Raw genomic sequence first — 19,722 nt, forward strand, 5'->3', positions numbered from 1 at the left:
GGTGCTTTGAGATTTGCACGGTGGGTAATCCTTAACTATAGGCCATATACTAAGGATGCTTTGAGATCTGTGCAGGACGATGGATGAAGAGGTTTGAAGTGCTTTGAGATCTACATGATGGTGATTCTTAACTATGAGCTATATACTAAAGGTACTTTAACATCTGTGCAGATGGATGAATAAATATATTCGGCTTTGAGATTTGTGCGGTTGATGATCCTTAACTATGGGCTATATACTATAGATGCTTTGAGATTTGTGCAAATAGATAAATGAATTGCTGGAAGTGCTTTTAGATTTGTGTGATTGGTGATCCTTAATGATGAGTCATATACTAAGAGTTCTTTGAGATCCGTGCTAGAACTTCATCCCACAAATAACAAAGGGTAATTTGGTTATAATACAATTTTATGCTACCATGTGATGGTCACGTGACACCATTCAGTTAACAGAGATGGATGATATGACCAATTTAAAATAGTTTGGAAACTTAAAATATCTGTTTGAAATTTTTAAAACTGAGGGGGTGTCTCTGAAAAAGATCCTAAGTTGAAAGGGTGTCCCTATATTTTTCTTTTTCTTTTAATAGATCGGAAGGGGATCTCTATCCTCTACCCACCCAAAATAGGCTGAGATCAAAGCTCTATCTTAGGTATTGGAAATACCTTTTTTTGAGTTTGAACTTCTAATGTCGGACAATTTAAGGCCCTTTGATTCAATTTTGGGTCTTCAACAAAGAAAAAGAAGGGAAAAGAAGCTAGGCAAAAGTATACCCATCAAATTGTATAAATAATAATAATAATAGACTTTAATCTAATAAAAGATCATAGCCATCTATGTGTTATCGAATCATGCATTTGATTAAATGGGGCAAAACATCGATATGGTTTATCCCATCAATAATATTCCCACAGACATGTGGATGCCTTCGATTGCTGCTGTGCACCACATCCAACAGCCAGGAACGGAGGCACGCATCATGCTCCGACCATTGGACTCCTTTTTAATGTTATAGTATAGATAATAGGATCAGAATATAAACATACACTAGCTACCTAGCAGCTAATAGGATCAGAGTATACTTGTTGAAGTCTGATGTATTGATATAAGAGAGCGGTATAGACTGTGTCAGTGTAACAACCCAGGATCTCACCCAAAATAGCTAGCCAGAAGGTATTATTTGGGTTTCTTAATCCTATATAAGTGCCCAAGATCTATCCAGCGAATAATCGATATGGAACTAAACACACACCCGCACAGGTCCTCATATACTCCTCTCGTTCAAGCTGTGACGTCCTCGTCAGGCTAACAGATCAAATCCATTCAAATCTAATCACAAACACCACGATCAGCTCCAATAGATCTGTACTGCGGTATCTCTTAGTCCACATAGGTTATAAGCCAGGTCCACTCTGATACTATTTGTAACAATCCAGGATCTCACCTAAAATAGCTAGCCGAAAGTTATTATTTGAGTTCTTTGATCCTATATAAGTATCTAAGATTTACCTAGTGAATAACCGATGTGGGACTAAACACACGCCTGTACAGGTCCTCACAGTCAGCATTTTGGTATTTATTTAGACTCACAGCCTGCGTAAGTTTGTGGGTTAAGGGGTGAGGGGTTGGTGGATTGGATTGCAGTAGATGTGACTAGATATATTCCTAGCAAAGTCTTAAATTTGCCAATCACACATGAATAACTCGTGCATGCTTTTCTCTGCCTTGGTCAATATCTGCCTACTATTTTCTATATTCTTTTAGCATAACAAGACGACCCCTCAATATGATAAAGATCCCCACTTGAAAGATGGCCCTAATCCATTATACATTGACTAGTAATAAGCATGATAGCCTTTTGCCCAAGAAGGCTAAATGGTTTAGGAAAAAGATAATTTATTAGCAAAAATTCCAATGCCTAATGGGATTGAGGTCAAAACTAGACTTCAATGCTTGTTAAGTGTTGCCACTCCCATGCCATAATTCGTGCTTAATATAGAGTGTGAGGACTTGTACGGATATATATTTAGTTCCACATCAGTTATTCGTTGAGGAGATCTTAAGTTCTTATTGTTGGAGATAATTATGGAAATACATCATGACAGAATTCATACATTATGGTGTCTTTATATGGATTGTACACCAAGAGCTATTTAATGGCATTCAATTTGTACATTGACCTTTTGTAAATCCTTCCCTATAAATAAAGTCTCCTACAACACAAGCAATTTGTTGTGGTTTTTCACCAAATCATTCTTTTTTAATCTTGTCTTGGTATCAGAGTGGTTTTCGGATTAACCTCCAAACCGATCCAATGGCCGTCGATACCTCCTCCTCTACTTTTCCCACCACACTTTCCTTCAACACCATGGTACACATGATCACTATCAAGCTTTCATCCTTGAACTCCCTTCTTTGGAGCAGTCAAGTAGTTCCTCTCTTGCAATACCAAGGGCTCTATGGTTATGTTGATGGTACCATAGAGCTGCCTAAATCTGCTGCTGATTCCACAGCCTCGACACCGCAGCAGGATGAATGGAAGCAAACCGACCAGCTGGTCATAAGTCTGCTTCTTTCTTCTCTCACGGAAGAAGCTCTCTTTGAAGTGATCGGTCTCACCTCTTCTCGGGACGTCTGGTGTGCCCTTGAATCTGCCTTCAGTCACAAATCGAAAGTCCAAGAGCTGCAACTCAAAGATGAACTTCAGTTAATGAAGCATGACTCTCGCAGTATTGGAGAATATTCTTGAATCTTCAAGACTCATTGTGATCAACTTTCTACGATGGGACGTCTAGTGGACGATACTGATAAAGTTCATTGGTTTTTACGTAGTTTAGACCATGACTTCTCCACTTTTTCCACCACTCAACTCTCAATTCATTTGCCAAGGTTTAAGGATATTGTTCCTAAAGCAGAAAGCTTTGATCTCTTTTGCAAGTCAATTGATCAATCTGCTGGTAGTGTCTCAACTTATGTTGCCTCTAGCTCCTTTGGCAATCGCAGTGGTAAAGCCAAAAATTATGCTCAAAAAAATAACCGCAAAGGTGGGCAGTCAAAAGGAGGTAATGTGACAAGCAGCAGCCTAAGCACCCTCCTTGCTGTCAAATATGTCATGAGGAAGGGCATTATGCCTCCCATTGCCGTGAACGCTACACTAAAATTAATGCCAGCGCCAATCTTGCCGTCTCTCTTGCACACTGCTCTATTGATGATGATACTGCAGATTGGTATACTGATATGAGAGCATCGACACATATGACTCTGGATGTGTCTCTACTCGACAAGGCACAACTATATAATGGTAAGGACAAGGTTATTGTTGGCAATGGATCCTCCCTATCCATTACTCACACGGGTTCTTGTTCTCCCACTCCCTCTCTCAACTTACTTGATGTGCTGGTTGTTCCCAAATTAACCAAAATCTGTTGTCTGTCAGTAAACTTACCTCTCATTTTTCTTTCTTAGTTTTCTTTACTGACACTAATTTTCTCATATAGAACCTTCAAACCGGAAAGGTAGTGGCAAGCGGTAAACATGTTGATGGTCTTTACGTGCTGCAGCGTGGACACTGTGCCTTTTCCTCCATTCTCCACCAACATAATTTGTGTACCTCATTTGATATTTGGCACACATATTTAGGACATGTTCCCCAAAAATAATTACCATGCTAAATAAGACAGGTCATTTATCTCTCACTTCTATTTTGCCTACTCCTACTTTATGTGCAAGCTGTCAAAAAGCAAAAAGCCATAAACTTTTCTTTCCTATCCGTAAGAATCGATCCCCCTCTATATTAGGCCTCGTTCATTGTGATTTATGGGGTCCTACTCCCATAATATCCATTTTTGGTTATCGTTATTATGTCATTTTTATTGACGATCATTCTCGTTTCACTTGGCTCTATCCCTTAAAAAATAATTCGACTTTTATGACACTTTCATACAATTCCAAGTATTCGTTGAAAATCAATTGTCGGCAAAAATACAGGCTTTTCAAAGTGATGGAAGTGGTGAATTTACAAGTGTCCGGTTTAAATCACGCTTAAATAAATCCGGTATACATCACTAAATTTTCTGTCCCTATACTCCCTCCCAGAATGGCCGCGTAGAAAGAAAACGCCGCCATCTTACCGAAACTAGCCTCACCATGCTTTTCCATGCCCATGCCCCCCTAAACCTTTGGGTTGAAGCCATCAGCACAGCCGCTTTCATAATTAACCGCTTACCTACACCAGTCCTACATGGGGTCTCCCCATTTGAAGTTTTGTATGGTAAATCACCTACATATGCTATTTTTCGTCCATTTGGATGTTTGTGCTTTCCTTATTTACGAGATTATGCTCAACATAAATTTGAACTACGTAGTCTACTTTGCATATTTCTTGGTTACAATACCCCTCACAAAGGTTTCCGCTGTTTTGATCCCATCTCACATAGGGTATTTGTAACTCGTCGCTCGGTTCGATGAAAACTTTTTTCCCTTTTCCTTGTCAAATTTAAAGCATAATACTCCATCGTCAGATTATATTTCTTTTTCAGACCCTTCCTCCATAGCATCTTCTTTGCCTATTACTCACTCTTCCGCAGATTCTCCTTCATTGTCGCAATCAACTGCGCCCAAGCCTTGTGTGCCTTGCGCCTTGAAACTGAGCCCCATCCGACGCTCTGCTGTGCCTATGCTTTTCGAGACTGCTCCCACGCCTGCAGCAGCTCTTGATGCATCTCCTGCCGCTACATCCGTTTCTTTGGCTGCCCCGGTCACTGCTTCTGCACCCGTACAGAATGATCATCCCATGGTCACCCGCGGCAAGGATGGTATTTCCAAGCCCAAGACTTACACTTATGTTCGTGAAGTTCCGCATTCTCCATTTTTGTTCTCACTATTAGCAATGAAGGCACCGAAGGGTTTTAAAAGTGCAACAAAATCACCAGAATGGATTGCTACCATGGAGGACGAAATCCGAGCTCTTACTATCAATAAAACATGGGATCTCGTACCCCGACCACCTAATAAAAATGTGGTTGGATCCAAGTGGATTTTCCGCATCAAATTTCACCCAAGATGGTTCTATTGCTCGATTTAAATCCCGTCTTGTGGCAAAAGGCTATACACAACTTTAGGGTCTCGATTTTCATGACACCTTCAGTCCAGTTGTTAAGGCCTCTACAGTTCGTATTGTTCTGTCTATTGCAGTTTCTCGCGTCTGGCCTCTTCGTCAATTGGATGTCAACAATGCATTCTTAAATGGTTTTTTACAGGAGGAGATTTATATGAAACAACCACCGGGCTATATTGATCCTTCTCATCCAAATCATGTTTATCGACTAAACAAGGCAATCTATGGTTTAAAGCAAGCACCCCATGCGTGGTTCCATCGCTTTAGCAAATTTCTGCTCAAGCTCGGCTTTGTATGCAGTAAGGCCGACTCCAGCCTCTTTGTTCACTCCACAGCTAAGGGAACAATTCTTTTGCTTCTCTATGGTGATGATATTGTTCTCACAGGTAGCCATGTGGACCTTCTTGATCACTGCATCGGCAAATTGATATCAGAATTTTTTATGAAGGATCTCGAGCCCCTTAATTATTTTTTTGGGTCTTGAAATACATCGCGATAACTCTGGCTTATTTCTCTGGCTTATTTCTCAGCCAGACGAAATATGCGCGGGATGTCCTTATCCAGGCTAATTTGCTTGATTGCAAACCAGTTGCTACCCCGATGATCGTCTCACAACATTTAAGTGCAAAAGGTCCTGCCTTTGATTCTCCTACAAAGTATCATTCTTTAGTTGGAGCTTTGCAGTATCTCACAATCACAAGGCCTGACATTGCCCATGTCGTTAATTCTATCAACCAATTTATGCATGCTCCCACTGAGCATCATTTTCAAGCTGTGAAAAGGATCCTCCGATATGTTAGAGGAACGATGCACTTCGGTCTTTTTATATGTCCAAGCAACCGATTTGATATCCTTGCCTATTCCGATGCCGACTGGGCTTGTTGCCTGGACACAAGATGATCCACTTCTGACAATGCTATTTTTCTTCATGAGAATTTGGTTTTCTGGAGTGCTAAAAAGCAACCTACTATCTCTCGATCTAGTACGGAATCCGAGTACCGTGCTCTAGCACTCACTGCCACTGAAATCAAATGGCTCTTGCACCTCCTTCGTGATTTGCACATACCGCTCTCTAAGCCGCCTACTTTGTTGTGCGACATAAAAGTGCTATATTCATGACATGAAATCTCGTTACACAAAAGAGGTCCAAGCATATTGACCTTGATTACCATTTTGTTCGTGAATTAGTATGCAGTGGTGTTTAAGTGGATTATGCATGTTCCCTCTAATCTCCAGATTGCGGATATCTTCACCAAAAATCCCTCTCAACCATTGTTTACACTATTTCGTTCCAAGCTTCGCGTGCGAGCTCCCACGCTCGACTTGCGGGGGGGTGTTGGAGATAATTATAGAGATCATCGTGGAGATAATCATGAAGGAGCAAAACATGTAAATACAAATAATGACAGCATACAACTGAAATTGTGGTGTCTTTATATGGATTGTACAATATTAGAGTAATCATGAAGAAGCAAAACATGGATATACATCATGATAGAATATCATATATTATGGTGTCTTTATATGGATTGTACAACAATAACTATTTAATGGCATTCAATTTGTATATTAACCTTTTGTAATTCCTTCCCTATAAATAAAGTCTCCTACAACACAAGCAATTTCCTGTGGTTTTTCACTCTTTCTTAATCTTGTCTCTTATACAGGACTAAGGAACTCAAAAATTACCTTCCGGCTAGTTATTTTGGATGAGATTTTGGATTGTGATAAATAGTATCAGAGCAGACCCGGCCTATAATTTATGTGAATTAGGGGCACTACATCATGGATTTATTGGAGCTGACCACGGGCCGATTATGGTGTTTGTGATTAGATTTGAATGGATTTGTCACTTGACTATGGATAATATGATTAAGACGATTTTTATAGCAACAAAACACACATCGACCATTGTAATTGTCTGCAGCTCAAGCAAATGGAAGGTCTGCCTGGTAATCTGATGTGCTTGTGGAGAACAAATACAACAGAAGGTAGTTAGAGAGCGACATGTCTGAAAAAGGGAAAAAGACTAGGGTTTTGTCGTCCTCCTCGAAGGGCCATGGAGAGGGCTCGAGGACCACCACTATGGACCTTGATTCCACTAGTGTACAGATGGGAATCAAAGGGATGGGTGCAGCAACTTCGGATTTGCCAGCGCCGGAGGCTTCGACGTCGCCTCCTAGACGAGCTAACGATCGTCCTAGCCCTTCTTCTGTTGATCATGGCCGTTCTTGGTCGCAAGGTGCTCATCGCTTTCATTGGGAGGAGCGGTTCACGGAGGTGGTAGCTTTTTCCGATGCCGAGGTCGAACCAGCTTACTCATCGGTACTTAAGGTTCTTTGTCGAGGCTTCCAGAGGTCGATTTCCAGGCCATGCCGCTCTCAGAAGGTTCCTTTTGTGTTTGAGCTTCCATTGCAAGAAACTCGAGACAAGGTTTTGGCTCGGGAACCTTGTTTCATCGCTGGCCAGCTTCTTGCCCTGGAAAAATGTTGCCCTCATTTCATGCCAGGAAGGGATACCATGCGGCATGCTTTGGTTTGGTTGCGAATGACAAGTCTCCCTACTAAAACTGTGGGAGGAGGAGAAAATCCTCTGCATAGCCTCCATAGCTGGTATGCCGAGGTTCCTTGCTGACCAGATGGCAGCAGCGGCAAGGGCTAGATTTGCTCATATCTGTCCAAGAACCATAATTAAGGTGAAGGATCAGGAGACATGGCAAGAATTTATGTATGAGAATCTGCCAAACCTGTGTTACTTCTGTGGAAGGCGGCTGGTGAGTACTTCCACATAGTTGACTAAGCCGATAGGTTGACCCACTCCTAAGAAGCCAATCCATTCATTCCCATCCCGTGTGCTTCCAAAGTAGGGAACAAACAGACGAGGATCTCGTTTTGCCCCACTTGACACACCTGAACCTTAAGTGGCATCTGAGCTTCGATCTATGGAGGTAGGGCCTTCATTGGCAGCTAGTTTACCATCCAAAGTACTGGTTCCGGAGTTGAAATGTAAACGATCGCCTCCGAAGTCACTGAATGGGGGTTTTGAATCTCCACCAAAACCTAAAGTCTTGGTCGTAGAAGAGCTGGAGCATGAACCTGATCAGCCTCTCTCATTTAAGGTGCGAACTGTCTCTACTGGTCGCTACAGATCAAATGGAGGACCACGAAGAAGTTCATAAATCCAAGCAACAATCAAAACCAACGGCCCTAAACGATGGGCATAAAATTTAGGTTGCTCCTACACTACAAGCCACCGATATTGTCAGCCGATGCAGCCATAGGGCCAGGTCCCTAACGGTAACGCCTCTAACTCCCATACTACTCATTTTGGGCAATTGCAAATGGTTTTTGGGGTGGGTTCAATGGGAGGGCCTACTATTACTGGGTTGAGGGAGGGTTGACCTCGGGAGGGAGAGAGGAGTCTATTAATGTGAATAACCCTAACAAGGAAACAACCAGGGAGGTGCCTGGCTCAAGCCTCTACTAGTCATGAAGCTCCTCTCATGGAACTGCAAGGATGCAGCTAAATGCCGCCCCTCTGTAAATTATGTAAAAAAATATGATAAGAGACCACAAGTTGGATGTTTTTTCCTTCGTAAAGACTATATTAATTAGTAGAAGGGCTCTTACCTCGAATATAGTAGATGGGACGATTTGGGATTTATGGTGGGGAGGGGGTGGAAGGGGGGCGCGATTAGCCTCTGATGACGCTTTAGAGAGCATAGTTTTGGATGAAATTAGGCTCCGAGATGATTAGGTTTCCGACAATGTTTCATAAAGCGTTGCCTTAGCGCATTATGGTTTCCGACGGCGCTTTCTAAAGCATCGCCTTAGTGCACTAAGGTTTCTAACAACGCTTTTAAAAAGCATCATGTTAGATTAGGCTTCTAACAATGCTTATAAGCATCATCGTAGCTCTCTTTCTACTTTCGATGTTTTTAAGCGTCATAATATACCAACGCTATTCACCAGCATTGGTAAAATTTGGTGCAGTGACTAAATTAGAGACACTGTTTTATAGCATCGGCGGAAAAGTCGGGAAATCCTCCTCCTCTAGTGGTACTACACAAGTTGGAAGGCTCCCTCCCTAACACGGAGAGCAACCTTGTTGCAATCAGTCTTAGCCTCCATATCAAACTATACCATGTCATCTATACCCACGTCGACAGTAGTACTACACAAACTAGAGAAGAATTTCAGAGATTTTCTGTAGGGACATTATAGAGGGTAGAAAAAGCTGCATCTGATTTCTTGGCAAACTGCGTGCGCTCCAAAAAAATCAGGGGGGATTGGGGCTTAAATCTTTGATGGTTAAGCAGCAAGCTATGTTTTCTAAGATGCATGGCAGCATATGTGGTACTACACCCTTATTCTTTATGGGCTCACATAGCAAGATCAAAATATAAATTTGATGGCACAATGCATGGCCCGTGGCTGTCTCCCATTCCATTGAATTCTTGGTCTACATTTTTTAACATAGACCTTGAGCTGACTGATGTACCGGTGGCAGCATACATTCAACCAAACCGGACATGGAATTTTTTCGAGCTTTATCAAATCTGTTTCCACCTGAAATGATGACCCTCATCTCACATATTCCCATTGCGCAAGGAGCTTGGGCTGATCACCTACGCTGCTATACCGCTGGATTTGATCTGGTATCCATCCAGGATATGCAGCATATTCTACTTAAGCCCTCCCATGCATGCAGGTACTTCTCAATCCTTTAAGTGGCTGTGGAAACTTGATGGGAAGTGGTTTTGGTTGAAACTCCCATGCAAGCAACTTCTTGTTGCTCGAGGAATTATACGCCCAGACTTTATTTATCGTGATCTGTCCCAATAATCAGAAAGATGTGGAACATGCCTCAATTCTGTGTGAGTTTGATTTAACCTGCCTCTTTGCCGGCACTTCTAATATCCTCACAGTGCCTTGGTCGAGAGAAGCATTAAGGCTCTAATGCTTCATATATTGTGGCTTTTACGGAAGGCCAGGATTTGCTGGTTGTTTGAGCATCTCATTTCATCAAGCCTGGTCAGCTGGTGAGGTTGGTTTTATGTTTCTCAAAATAACTTCACTTCAGATCCATCTTTAATGTCAAATCAAATAGACCTTATTTGGCCTTATGACACCCCCTCCCCCTAGGGTTGTTAAGGTTAGTTTTGATTATGGTTCCCTCTCTAATTCTCAATCAGTTGCTGCTTTTATTATTTAGACATGAGCAGGGTGCTTTGCTGCGAGCTGTGGCTTTTTGACTTAATAATTATTCAGTGCCGATGGCGTCGTAGTTGGTCGGGGCAAGGGCAGAACTTCGAGAGGCAGTCATTCATTTCAAAACCCCCCACTTGAAGATGCCTCAAAAACATACTGCATCTTCAGCAAAATCTACAGGCTATTTGCTTCCTCGAGATAACTCATGTCTATGGTGAGGCTAATCATATAACAAACAGGCTTGGACATCTAATTTATATATATATATATATATATATATATATATATATATATATATATATATATATATATATATATATATATATATATATATATATATATATATATATATATGTGTGTGTGTGTGTGTGTGTGTGTGTGTGTGTGTGTGTGTGTGTGTGTGTATAATATATATATATATGTATGTATGTATGTATGTATGTGTGTATGTGTATATATGTGTGTGTGTGTATATATATATATATGTATATATATGTGTGTATATATGTGTGTATGTATGTGTGTGTGTGTGTATATATATATAGATGTATGTGTGTGTGTATATATTATATATATATATATATGTATGTATGTATGTATGTCTGTATGTATGTATGTGTGTGTTGTGTGACTAGATGTAGGGAGTTCAGTTTTTGAGACTTTAATTTTGTTTCAGGTTTGCCTGCTACTTCTGTAACATAAAAAATAAAAAATAGAAAACCGGCTCATTATCTTTTAGGAGTGCGGTGGGCCGGACCGATTGACTTATCCGCGGCTACGTTTCGGATTTACTTTATTTTATTTTTCTGACAAACCGTCCACGCACTAACGCCCCCAGTCCTCCGAGAGTGGCCTCATATTTTACGAAAATTACTAACTTGCATGAGGCCATTTTCGTAATTTAAAAGGCATTGGGTATAGTTCGACCGGGAGCGAGTGAACCAAAGAAAACACCCAAGGGTTTTTGGGTGATGGAATGTGGGACCCAGCAGCGGAAGTGGACAGCTTGTCGTGACGGTGAGGGCCGGTCACACGCCAACGAACTCGGACGCACGACATTCTGACCTATTCAACGCGGTACACGTGGCGCATTAGATTGCCCGCATGCCCCGCAGCTATTGGCCTCGGCAGTTCCTCTCTCCCTTCTCCCGCGTGAGTGAGATTAAACGAAAACTTAGCCGCTAAAATGACCGAGAAATTGAAAACGAGAAACAGAGACATCATTTTCTTTCGTAATAAAAACGCTTTTAAACAATTATTAAGCACGAGAGTCTTACTGTTTTGGTTGGAGAGAGAGTCAATTAGATCCTTGTCATTTATGTCCCATTTAGAAAGCACTCTCTTACAAAACAACCTCTTAATATATGCTATAAAAGTTTGAGATTCGTAATTTATATTCAAATTTTATTTAAGCAATAAAATATGTGAACTTTATTATAGTGAGACTTCAACAGAAATTGCCGTACATGTTGAGAAGGCAATAAAAATATTTAACTTGAATATTTTTTGAATTATTTAATAAATTCAAAATAAAAAAAATATTACTAAATTAGTTCAAATTGTAAGTTAATAATATTATTTCTTGTTAGTAGTATTGTTATGATAGTATTTACTTATAACTAGTGCTATATGATCTTCATAAAAAAAAAAAAATCAAGATTTAAAATTTCAACTTTAAAAACTTTATCTGTATGGAGCTTCAATAACGAAACAATAATCCTATTGTTATTTTGCAATTGCTAATGCTAATTTAAGATTTTCCATAACTTGTTAACACTATCTCGCTTTTGTTATTACAAAAGCAAAAGGATAATTTTGACTCAAAATTTTATTAAGTTTGCGAAACAATAATATTCAAATCTACAATCAACATAATGTTAACTAATATATTATAGAATAACGATGATGAATTTCATATGTCATAATCATCGTCTGCGCAATACAAGGGTAGCCATTATTGCATATGAGACTATGAGATTTGGTCCTCAAACCTAAAAAGGTATCTACTTAATAATTTTTCATAACTTACTATCACTGTTTTCTTTTTCACAAAAACAATGCATGTACTAATAATTTTGTACCATTTATCAATTTCAAAATATTTGGGTTTTTCCAGCTGGCTCTCTGGCGTGTTGGATATTTCTCGAGAAGAGAAATTGGAGAAGCAGCGGGAAGACCCAAGAGAACGCGGCGGTTTCATGGCCACGTCAGCAGCAGGGGGGGCGTGGTGGGGCCGACCGAGAATCGGCTGGCCGGAGGCGGTTGGTAGTTGGCACCAAGGCAAGCTGTAATTCAAAAAGGTTCGCGGGAACTCCCATTATCCCCGTATTAATCATCTTTAATTATTCCATTAATTATGATTATTATGCCATTACGCGGAAATACACCCCAAAAGAGGCTCTCTTTTTCCCTTCCTCGTCCCAATTCCTCAAGAAAGCCGTCAGGAAGCGAATCGGATCCATCGCTCGCCCCCCCCCCCCCCCCCCCCCCCCCCCCCCCCCCCGGTTCTCTTCTTCTTCTTCTTCGCTAATTTCCAAATCAGCCCTCTTCCCTTGTCTTTGGAAACGCCTCTTCTTCTACTTTGTTCTCATCACATCGAAAACGTACCCTTGCTTTCGTAACCCGCTCGTGGATCCAATTCTTGTCTCCGACCACGAATTGGTCGATCCAATTGCTTGGTTCTGCTGGAATCGTCGCGGATCGTAAGAATCGGTAAGAGCAGCTATTCATATGTTTCAATCGATGTATGTTAACGTAAAATGGCGTTGTTCGATTTCTTGAATGGTTATGGGTCATGATTTTCTTGATTTGATATTGCTTGAAAAAAATGATTGTTTTTTTGAGCAAGTCTTCATTCTTTGTTCTTGGGGCGATTGGTTGAAAGATTCTGGTTGGTCAGAGGCTAAAACTTGATTCTGGTTTTAATAGATTTTGGAGAGATTTTGGGTTTAAAATGTTCAACTTTTCCTGATTACGGATGCATAGATTTTGAAGGCTGACATGAGGCTGGTTCTTTAATTTTTGATAAAATCAATATATCGAATATGTTAAAAGAAAACATGCGTCCATTGGAGGCCAATAATCTGAAAGAAGAATCTGCTTGATTCTCCAAATAGAAATCTTCTTCTCCGAAAATATATATATGCTTTTCTTGATCGCTTCTCTTTATGAATTTTGTATTGGTGAATCTTGATACTGCTGCTGGCTTCTCTTTTATAGAGAATTCAAGATTTGCGAAGGAAAAAGAAATCTGTGATTTTTCTTTCATGTCATTTTGTTTGATCAAAAGATGGTTATAACAATCTTCTTGATATCTGGTTAGCTACCGAGATATTCCAGAGGTCCAAACGAAGAAAAACTTGTGGTCGGAACTTCTTTTGGCAGCCGGGGATGGAGCAGTTTCGGCAGATTGGTGAAGTCCTGGGGAGCCTCAAGGCTCTGATGGTGTTCCGGGACGAGATACACATGAACCAGCGCCAGTGCTGCCTTCTGGTGGATGCCTTCAATGCTGCCTTTGAGGGGATTGGCGATGAGATCCGGCACCACCTGAAATTCGAGGAGAAGGTCACCAAGTGGAAGGCCCTCGAGCAACCCTTCAAGGAGCTCCACCGGATCTTCAGGGAGGGGGAGCAATACATCAGGCAGTGCCTCGAGCCCAAGGACTGGTGGGGGAAAGCAATTGCCCTCAGTCAGAGCACTGATTGCGTCGAATTCCATCTCCACAACTTGCTATGGTGCATCCCTGTTGTGCTCGAGGCGATCGAGAGAGTCGGAGAAATGTCAGGGTCAGATCATGAAGAGATCCACAAGAAGAGGGTCGTGTTCTCGAAGAAGTACGAGAGAGAGTGGATGGAGCCGAAGCTCTTTCAGCACAAGTTTGGAAAATTGTACCTGGTTTCACAGGACGTGTGTAGTAGGTTGGACAGTGCTTGGAAAGAGGATAGGTGGATTTTATCTGAAATGATAGAGGAGAAGAGGAGTTCAGGGTTGAAACCGATGACAAAGCAAGAGCAGCGGCTCGCAGAGCTACTGATGGGTCCAAAAGGGAAGCTTTTCGCAACCTCGGTCCTTGTGGGATCCCAGGACTACTACCAAGTGAAGAGGCGATTCGGGTCAAGCAACTACAAGGAAGTCCAGTGGATGGGGGAGAGTTTTGCTGTGAAGCATGTCATTGGAGAGATTGAGCCACTAATGAATGAGATCTCTCTCTTGACATCGATCAACCACCCAAATGTGATGCATTGTATGTACTCATTCTACGATGAAGAGAAGAAAGAGGGATTTCTAGTTTTGGATCTCATGAGCAAGGATCTCTCCGATCATATCAAAGAGATTTGTAGCTCTAGGAGAAGAATCCCCTTCCCTCTGCTGGTGGCAGTGGACGTAATGCTTCAGATTGCAAGAGGAATGGAGTACCTGCATTCAAGAAAAATACACCATGGGGACTTGAACCCTTCCAATGTCTTAGTTAGGACAAGGAGTTACTCTCCTGATGGTTATTTGCATGTAAAGATTACTGGATTTGGGCTGTCACCTTTGAAGAAGTCAAAAGTTTCAGCAAACCAATCAGCTACCATGAATTCATGTATCTGGTGTGCCCCAGAGGTTCTCTTAGAGCAGGACCTGTCAGGGGAAGCTGGTAGTAGTAAGTACACAGAGAAAGCAGATGTTTATAGCTTTGGAATGATATGCTTCGAGTTGCTGACAGGAAAAATTCCTTTTGAAGACAATCATCTTCAGGGGGATAAGATGAGCAAGAACATAAGGGCGGGTGAAAGGCCACTGTTTCCATTTCAATGTCCAAAGTATCTCACCAGCCTAACAAAAAGATGCTGGCACGCCAATCCCTCTCAACGGCCAAGCTTCTCTTCTCTTTGTAGAGTGCTCCGTTACACCAAGCGCTTTCTAATTATGAACCCCGATCATGGCCAGCCTGATCCAGTGGTACCTCCAGTGGATTACTTTGATATTGAAACGAGTCTATCAAAGAGATTCACAAACTGGGCAAGAAAAGAAACCATCCAGGTCTCAGAAATTCCTTTTCAGATGTACGCCTATAGGGTTATAGAGAGGGAGAAAACTAGTCTTAATGTCAAGGATAAAAGTTCGGAATCGGGAAGCGAGGAGGCATCGATTTGTGAAGATGAGAATGCATTCGGTACAATTCTCACAGAAGATGTCTTGTCCCCCACTATAGGTTCCGTGAGGTTGTTATCTCAGGTGACTCCTGACTCCAACAAGAAGACATTAGCGAAGAAAGCCAATGGAAGGGTCATCAGGCAAATTGGTAACCTACAATCTTTTCTTGTTTTTAAGTGATACTTTCTTTTTGTTTAACTGATTCTTTGCTAGTTTAGCTCTACAGTTTATTACTTGTCTTAGTAACGGAGGACTTGTAATGTAGCTTCTGATGTTCTGAAATAGGTACAATGAACTTTGGTTATTACAGTCTTCTAGGTGCTACAAGTGAGGCAGTCATTCATCGTGGAATCAGATACATTTTTCTTATGTTTTGGTATATCTTGTAGTATTGAACAGATGGAGACTAATTCACAGGGCTGTTTCCTCTAACTGAATCATGATGACAGACTGTAAAATTGTTTTATCTTTTTATACAGAACAGATAATAGGCAAAATTTTCTAACAAGCAATAGTCTTCAAAGTCTAGGTTTCATTATAAAGCCTTTAGCATTTGCCTGTTCAAAATCAAACAAGGAATTAATTAAGATATTAATCAAATCATATTTTTTAAGCAAGTTCTCTTGTAGAAGGTCAAGTATGTGTCAATTCTCTTTGCTGTTGAATTTATGAATAGCAAAGCCAGCATGCAAAAACTTGTCTTTTGCTGAATTAAAAATCTTCTTGTTCAGAAAATCTTGGATTTTTCATTGTTTATATCTCCGGTACCACGCATAATATTACTTGCTTTAGGTCGTTTCTGTTTATTTGCAACAATATCTTTTACTTTTCACTCTCTAACAATTTCCCGAGCAATTATCTGATATTATGATCTCCTGGTAGAAGGAAGAAGACTATTCTGTTATACTTACTCAGAAAATGAAGTGCTTTGAATTCTAAATCTGACCTTACAAGAACAATTTTCTCCTTCTTGTTACTGCTGGCAATGGCTAAGCAATTGTTTTGCTTTGAGCTCTTCAGGACAGCACCAAAAAGGGAAAATAGTGAAGCCACCGCAACCAAGTTGTGGGCGCGGTTTGCGGATGAGCTCTGAGAGCCAGATGCCAACGATAGCAATTAGCCCCGGACGGAGGACATCCGGGCATGTCTCAGATTGAGAAGTAGCAGTAACATTGACCAACTGCTCATTGCTCTTTCAAAGAAAGACTGGCACGGGGTAGTTGCAGTCAGCAGCACACCAGGTACATGTTCGGATCCAGTATACCAGACTTGTAGTTGCCATTCATGATGTACTATGATGATAGGGGGTGTGTCATGATGCTGCATCTTGTAATCCATTTTTTTCGGTCTCTTGTCACAGGTGCTGCCCCATGCCTGCACTAATTGAGCAGCACACAAGTTTTCATCCTGCATAATCTTATGAGTGTGAAATCGCCCTTTTGGAAATCAAGAAAACCATAACAGCTGCATGTCCTTTTGGAGTTGCATTTCCTTTTCGCAGCTGGTGAACTTTTTATTCTTCATTGTCAGGTGTTCGCTATAGACTGCTTTCTTCTGTAGTACAAAAAATGTATTCATGATCATAGCTGGTTATATTTTCTTCTTAGATCCTTTGCCTCAGTTACTTGCGATAAAGCAAAAGATTTAAGGGCGACACGATTCCTCAAACAAGATAGTTGACTGCTTGAACTCATGGTTCAAGTTCAGCAGCTGGGTCATTTACAAAAGCAGTTCGCCTAAGGTGCAAAAGCAACCAGGCCTCTTATAAATTTGTTCGATTTCTCTGCTGAACCAATGGAGTTCGGCGTGCACAAGATTCATTTGGGAGGTTCTGAATTTAAAAATCGTTTTTTGGTTTTATTAACTAGAATGATATGTAACATAGGAGCTTTCCACAAGGCTTCTTGCCATAACATTCAGAAAAAAAAAAAAAAAAACATTCAAAACAAATATTCCAGTATATTGTTTTGAGGATTCTTATCATATTTTTTTAAATCATCTCTATAAAAAACTCATTTAAGAGACAATAATAGATGCCTTTCAGGGGCTATCTGCTTGTCATAACATTTTCTGGAAGAAGGATAATGTGAGAGATGGAAGGCAAGAGAATATCATGATTCATGCAATTAAAAATTATATTCAAAAAACCAATTCCCATATAACGATTGTTGGATTTCCTGAATTTGTATATCATAATTTTTGTCTACAGAAAGCTTTCATCCGTACATACCCATCTGATTTTTTGTTACAGCCAAACACCACTCTATGCAAATAGAAATTACACTAACTTAAAATATTTACATCAAATCCCATTTGTTAAAATAAAGAATGGTTATTTCACACGATAGTTCACAATGTATATATATTCCTCGTGTCGGCAACAGCCTGCGTTGGTGCACCTCCTCCCCTTCAAATCAGGGTGGCACACGCCCCTTAACACCATATGCTAAAAACTAATTACATATTCTTTTGGTACCACTACTGATTACATTAATGATATACAACCCTGAAAGCCTCAACAGAATTCCTGTACATATATCCTGTTTCAGTTCCTAGACTAGGTGTCCTGATGGTCGCTGCTTTCTCATTATTAAGCAAGAAGTGAACTCCAATATGCATATCATCTTGCCGGATGCATGTTTGAATAGGTCATCCTACTTTTTTCCATTCTTGGCATACAATCTTCTGCTTCCTGTAGCATACCTTCTTCTCCTTGCAAACAAGGCTCTAGTCAACGTAGAGAGAGAATTCCATTCCATGGCCGGGTTAACAAGGATGCTTATGATCTCAGGTTGTGAAATCAGATCCTTTTTACCCGTGAATAACAAAGAGCTACAACAGCTCAGAGAATCTGCAGCAATTCTTGATGGGTATTAATCAGAGAATCTTGGTGATTAATACCACAAGATAAAATGCAGACCTGCACAATTCACCATATCTTCTGTCACCTTTAGACCCTAGATATCTGATTCCGAGCCAAAATGGCATATTGCTAAGTGAAGAAATTTTGAGCATTGCACCACTTAATCTGGATGAATTCTGACTCATCGAAATAATCATCACCAGCCTCTGGATTGGTAGCTCAGTGGTTACCTCCTCAGTTAACTCTCTCTGCCCCCTTGCTTAAGATTACCAATAAATTCTTCTCTCAAACCATTTGTAATACCTTTATGCTACCACTGGAGTTTGCAGCAACAACCATATTTGACTTGCCTCTCCAGCAGAGGCTTGAGACAAACTGTCCATTATCATCGCTTGTCTCTTGCCCTGTAATTGCATCAATGGAGCCAAACTTGTGGGAAGTTATCGGCATGGGAAATGTTTTATAGAAAGCGTAAACCTGTAAACAAATTCAACACAGCATTTAGAAGGAGCTATTTCTTTCAGGCATTTAAAAACAACATAACAAGTGGTGAGGGATCAATCACATGTCCAGATGATCAAAACAGAGATTAATTCTATAGTCCTTAATCTTGTCTGGATTTCCCTGGGAAAACATCCCATCAGCCTGTGCTAAAATGCTACTTCAGTGTAAGTGACAATCTACATGGTCGGTTGTGGATGTGCAGAGCAGTACCTTGACCAGCAAACGAGGTTCTTGCACAGATTTCCTTGCAGGTCAATACTTGTCCTATGGTCCATATATCTCTCTTAGAATGAAATAAGACTAATATAATAAGATCACCAGATTGTTATTGTAGTTGCTGGTTGATAGATTTAATGTATTAAGACTGTGAATTGGGATGGGATATGATTGAGTCAACTAAGTTTATTATTTCCACATGATTAGATACAGCGACTGTGAAAAGCACAACATTTATGCAAGACATTTTTCCAAAACAAATATCTAACAAGTCACCTATAGCTATAAAGCTAAATAAGCTGCTGCATACACAAAATTGTCTTCATGATCTAAAGTCATATCTGGGTTGGAACTTCCTGGTCACTAAAAGAACTGATTAGAAGATTAATTCTGAACAAAAAAAGAAAGAATCTTGCAGGTCTAACCATTTAAATTGAAACTATATCTAGTTATCTACCAAACAGAAGGAAGTGGATGAAAAGATGAGGTGCCATATAAAAGCTAGATAGCCAATGAGCCACAGACAGCTAAAAATGGTGACGGCTTTAATTCAAATTTTCAGACATTTGAAAATGGTAAATAAACTTACTTCATTTGTTTCCGAACCACAAGCTATATATCCATCAGAAACTGATAAACCTACAAAGTTCTGCAGGAACCATAAATAACAACTG

At 40.5% G+C, this 19,722-nt stretch overlaps 2 protein-coding genes across 9 annotated transcripts in view; one reads left to right on the top strand and one right to left on the bottom strand.

Moving 5' to 3' along the window:
* Positions 1–12,826: 12,826 nt before the first annotated feature.
* LOC103713504 (uncharacterized) lies at positions 12,827–17,550 on the top strand. 2 transcript variants are annotated; one of them, XM_088708731.2, is made up of 4 exons: positions 12,827–13,038; positions 13,546–15,613; positions 16,486–16,706; positions 16,826–17,550. In XM_088708731.2, the coding sequence occupies exons 2-3, from the start codon at positions 13,717–13,719 to the stop codon at positions 16,620–16,622; spliced, it is 2,034 nt and encodes a 677-aa protein (XP_088564857.2). In that variant the 5' UTR covers positions 12,827–13,038; positions 13,546–13,716; the 3' UTR covers positions 16,623–16,706; positions 16,826–17,550. The 2 variants fall into 2 exon arrangements, with proteins under 2 accessions (XP_088564857.2, XP_008798680.4); XM_008800458.6 differs by having other exon boundaries at positions 13,649–15,613.
* A 66-nt stretch (positions 17,551–17,616) lies between these two features.
* LOC103713473 (protein SUPPRESSOR OF PHYA-105 1-like) overlaps positions 17,617–19,722 on the bottom strand; it is a 28,231-nt gene continuing 26,125 nt past the window's right edge. For all 7 annotated transcript variants that reach the window (XM_008800416.5, XM_026807121.4, XM_039116703.3 and 4 more), the window contains 2 exons: positions 19,638–19,697; positions 17,617–18,805 (listed from right to left, as the gene is read on the bottom strand). In XM_008800416.5, coding sequence (XP_008798638.3) covers positions 18,614–18,805; positions 19,638–19,697 — 252 coding nt within the window. In that variant the 3' untranslated portion in view covers positions 17,617–18,613. The remainder of the gene's footprint in view (positions 18,806–19,637; positions 19,698–19,722) is intronic.

The sequence above is a fragment of the Phoenix dactylifera genome, chromosome 1 (genome assembly GCF_051530095.1).
Source record: "Phoenix dactylifera cultivar Ajwa chromosome 1, Ajwa_hap1_PhDact_Kaust_v1.1, whole genome shotgun sequence".
Taxonomy (NCBI): domain Eukaryota; kingdom Viridiplantae; phylum Streptophyta; class Magnoliopsida; order Arecales; family Arecaceae; genus Phoenix; species Phoenix dactylifera.

Coding starts and splice junctions, on each gene's coding strand:
- LOC103713504 (XM_088708731.2), top strand. CDS start 13,717: ATGGAGCAGTTTCGGCAGATTGGTGAAGTCCTGGGGAGCCTCAAGGCT. Junction 15,614..16,485: donor AAGGGTCATCAGGCAAATTG/GTAACCTACAAT, acceptor TGAGCTCTTCAG/GACAGCACCAAAAAGGGAAA.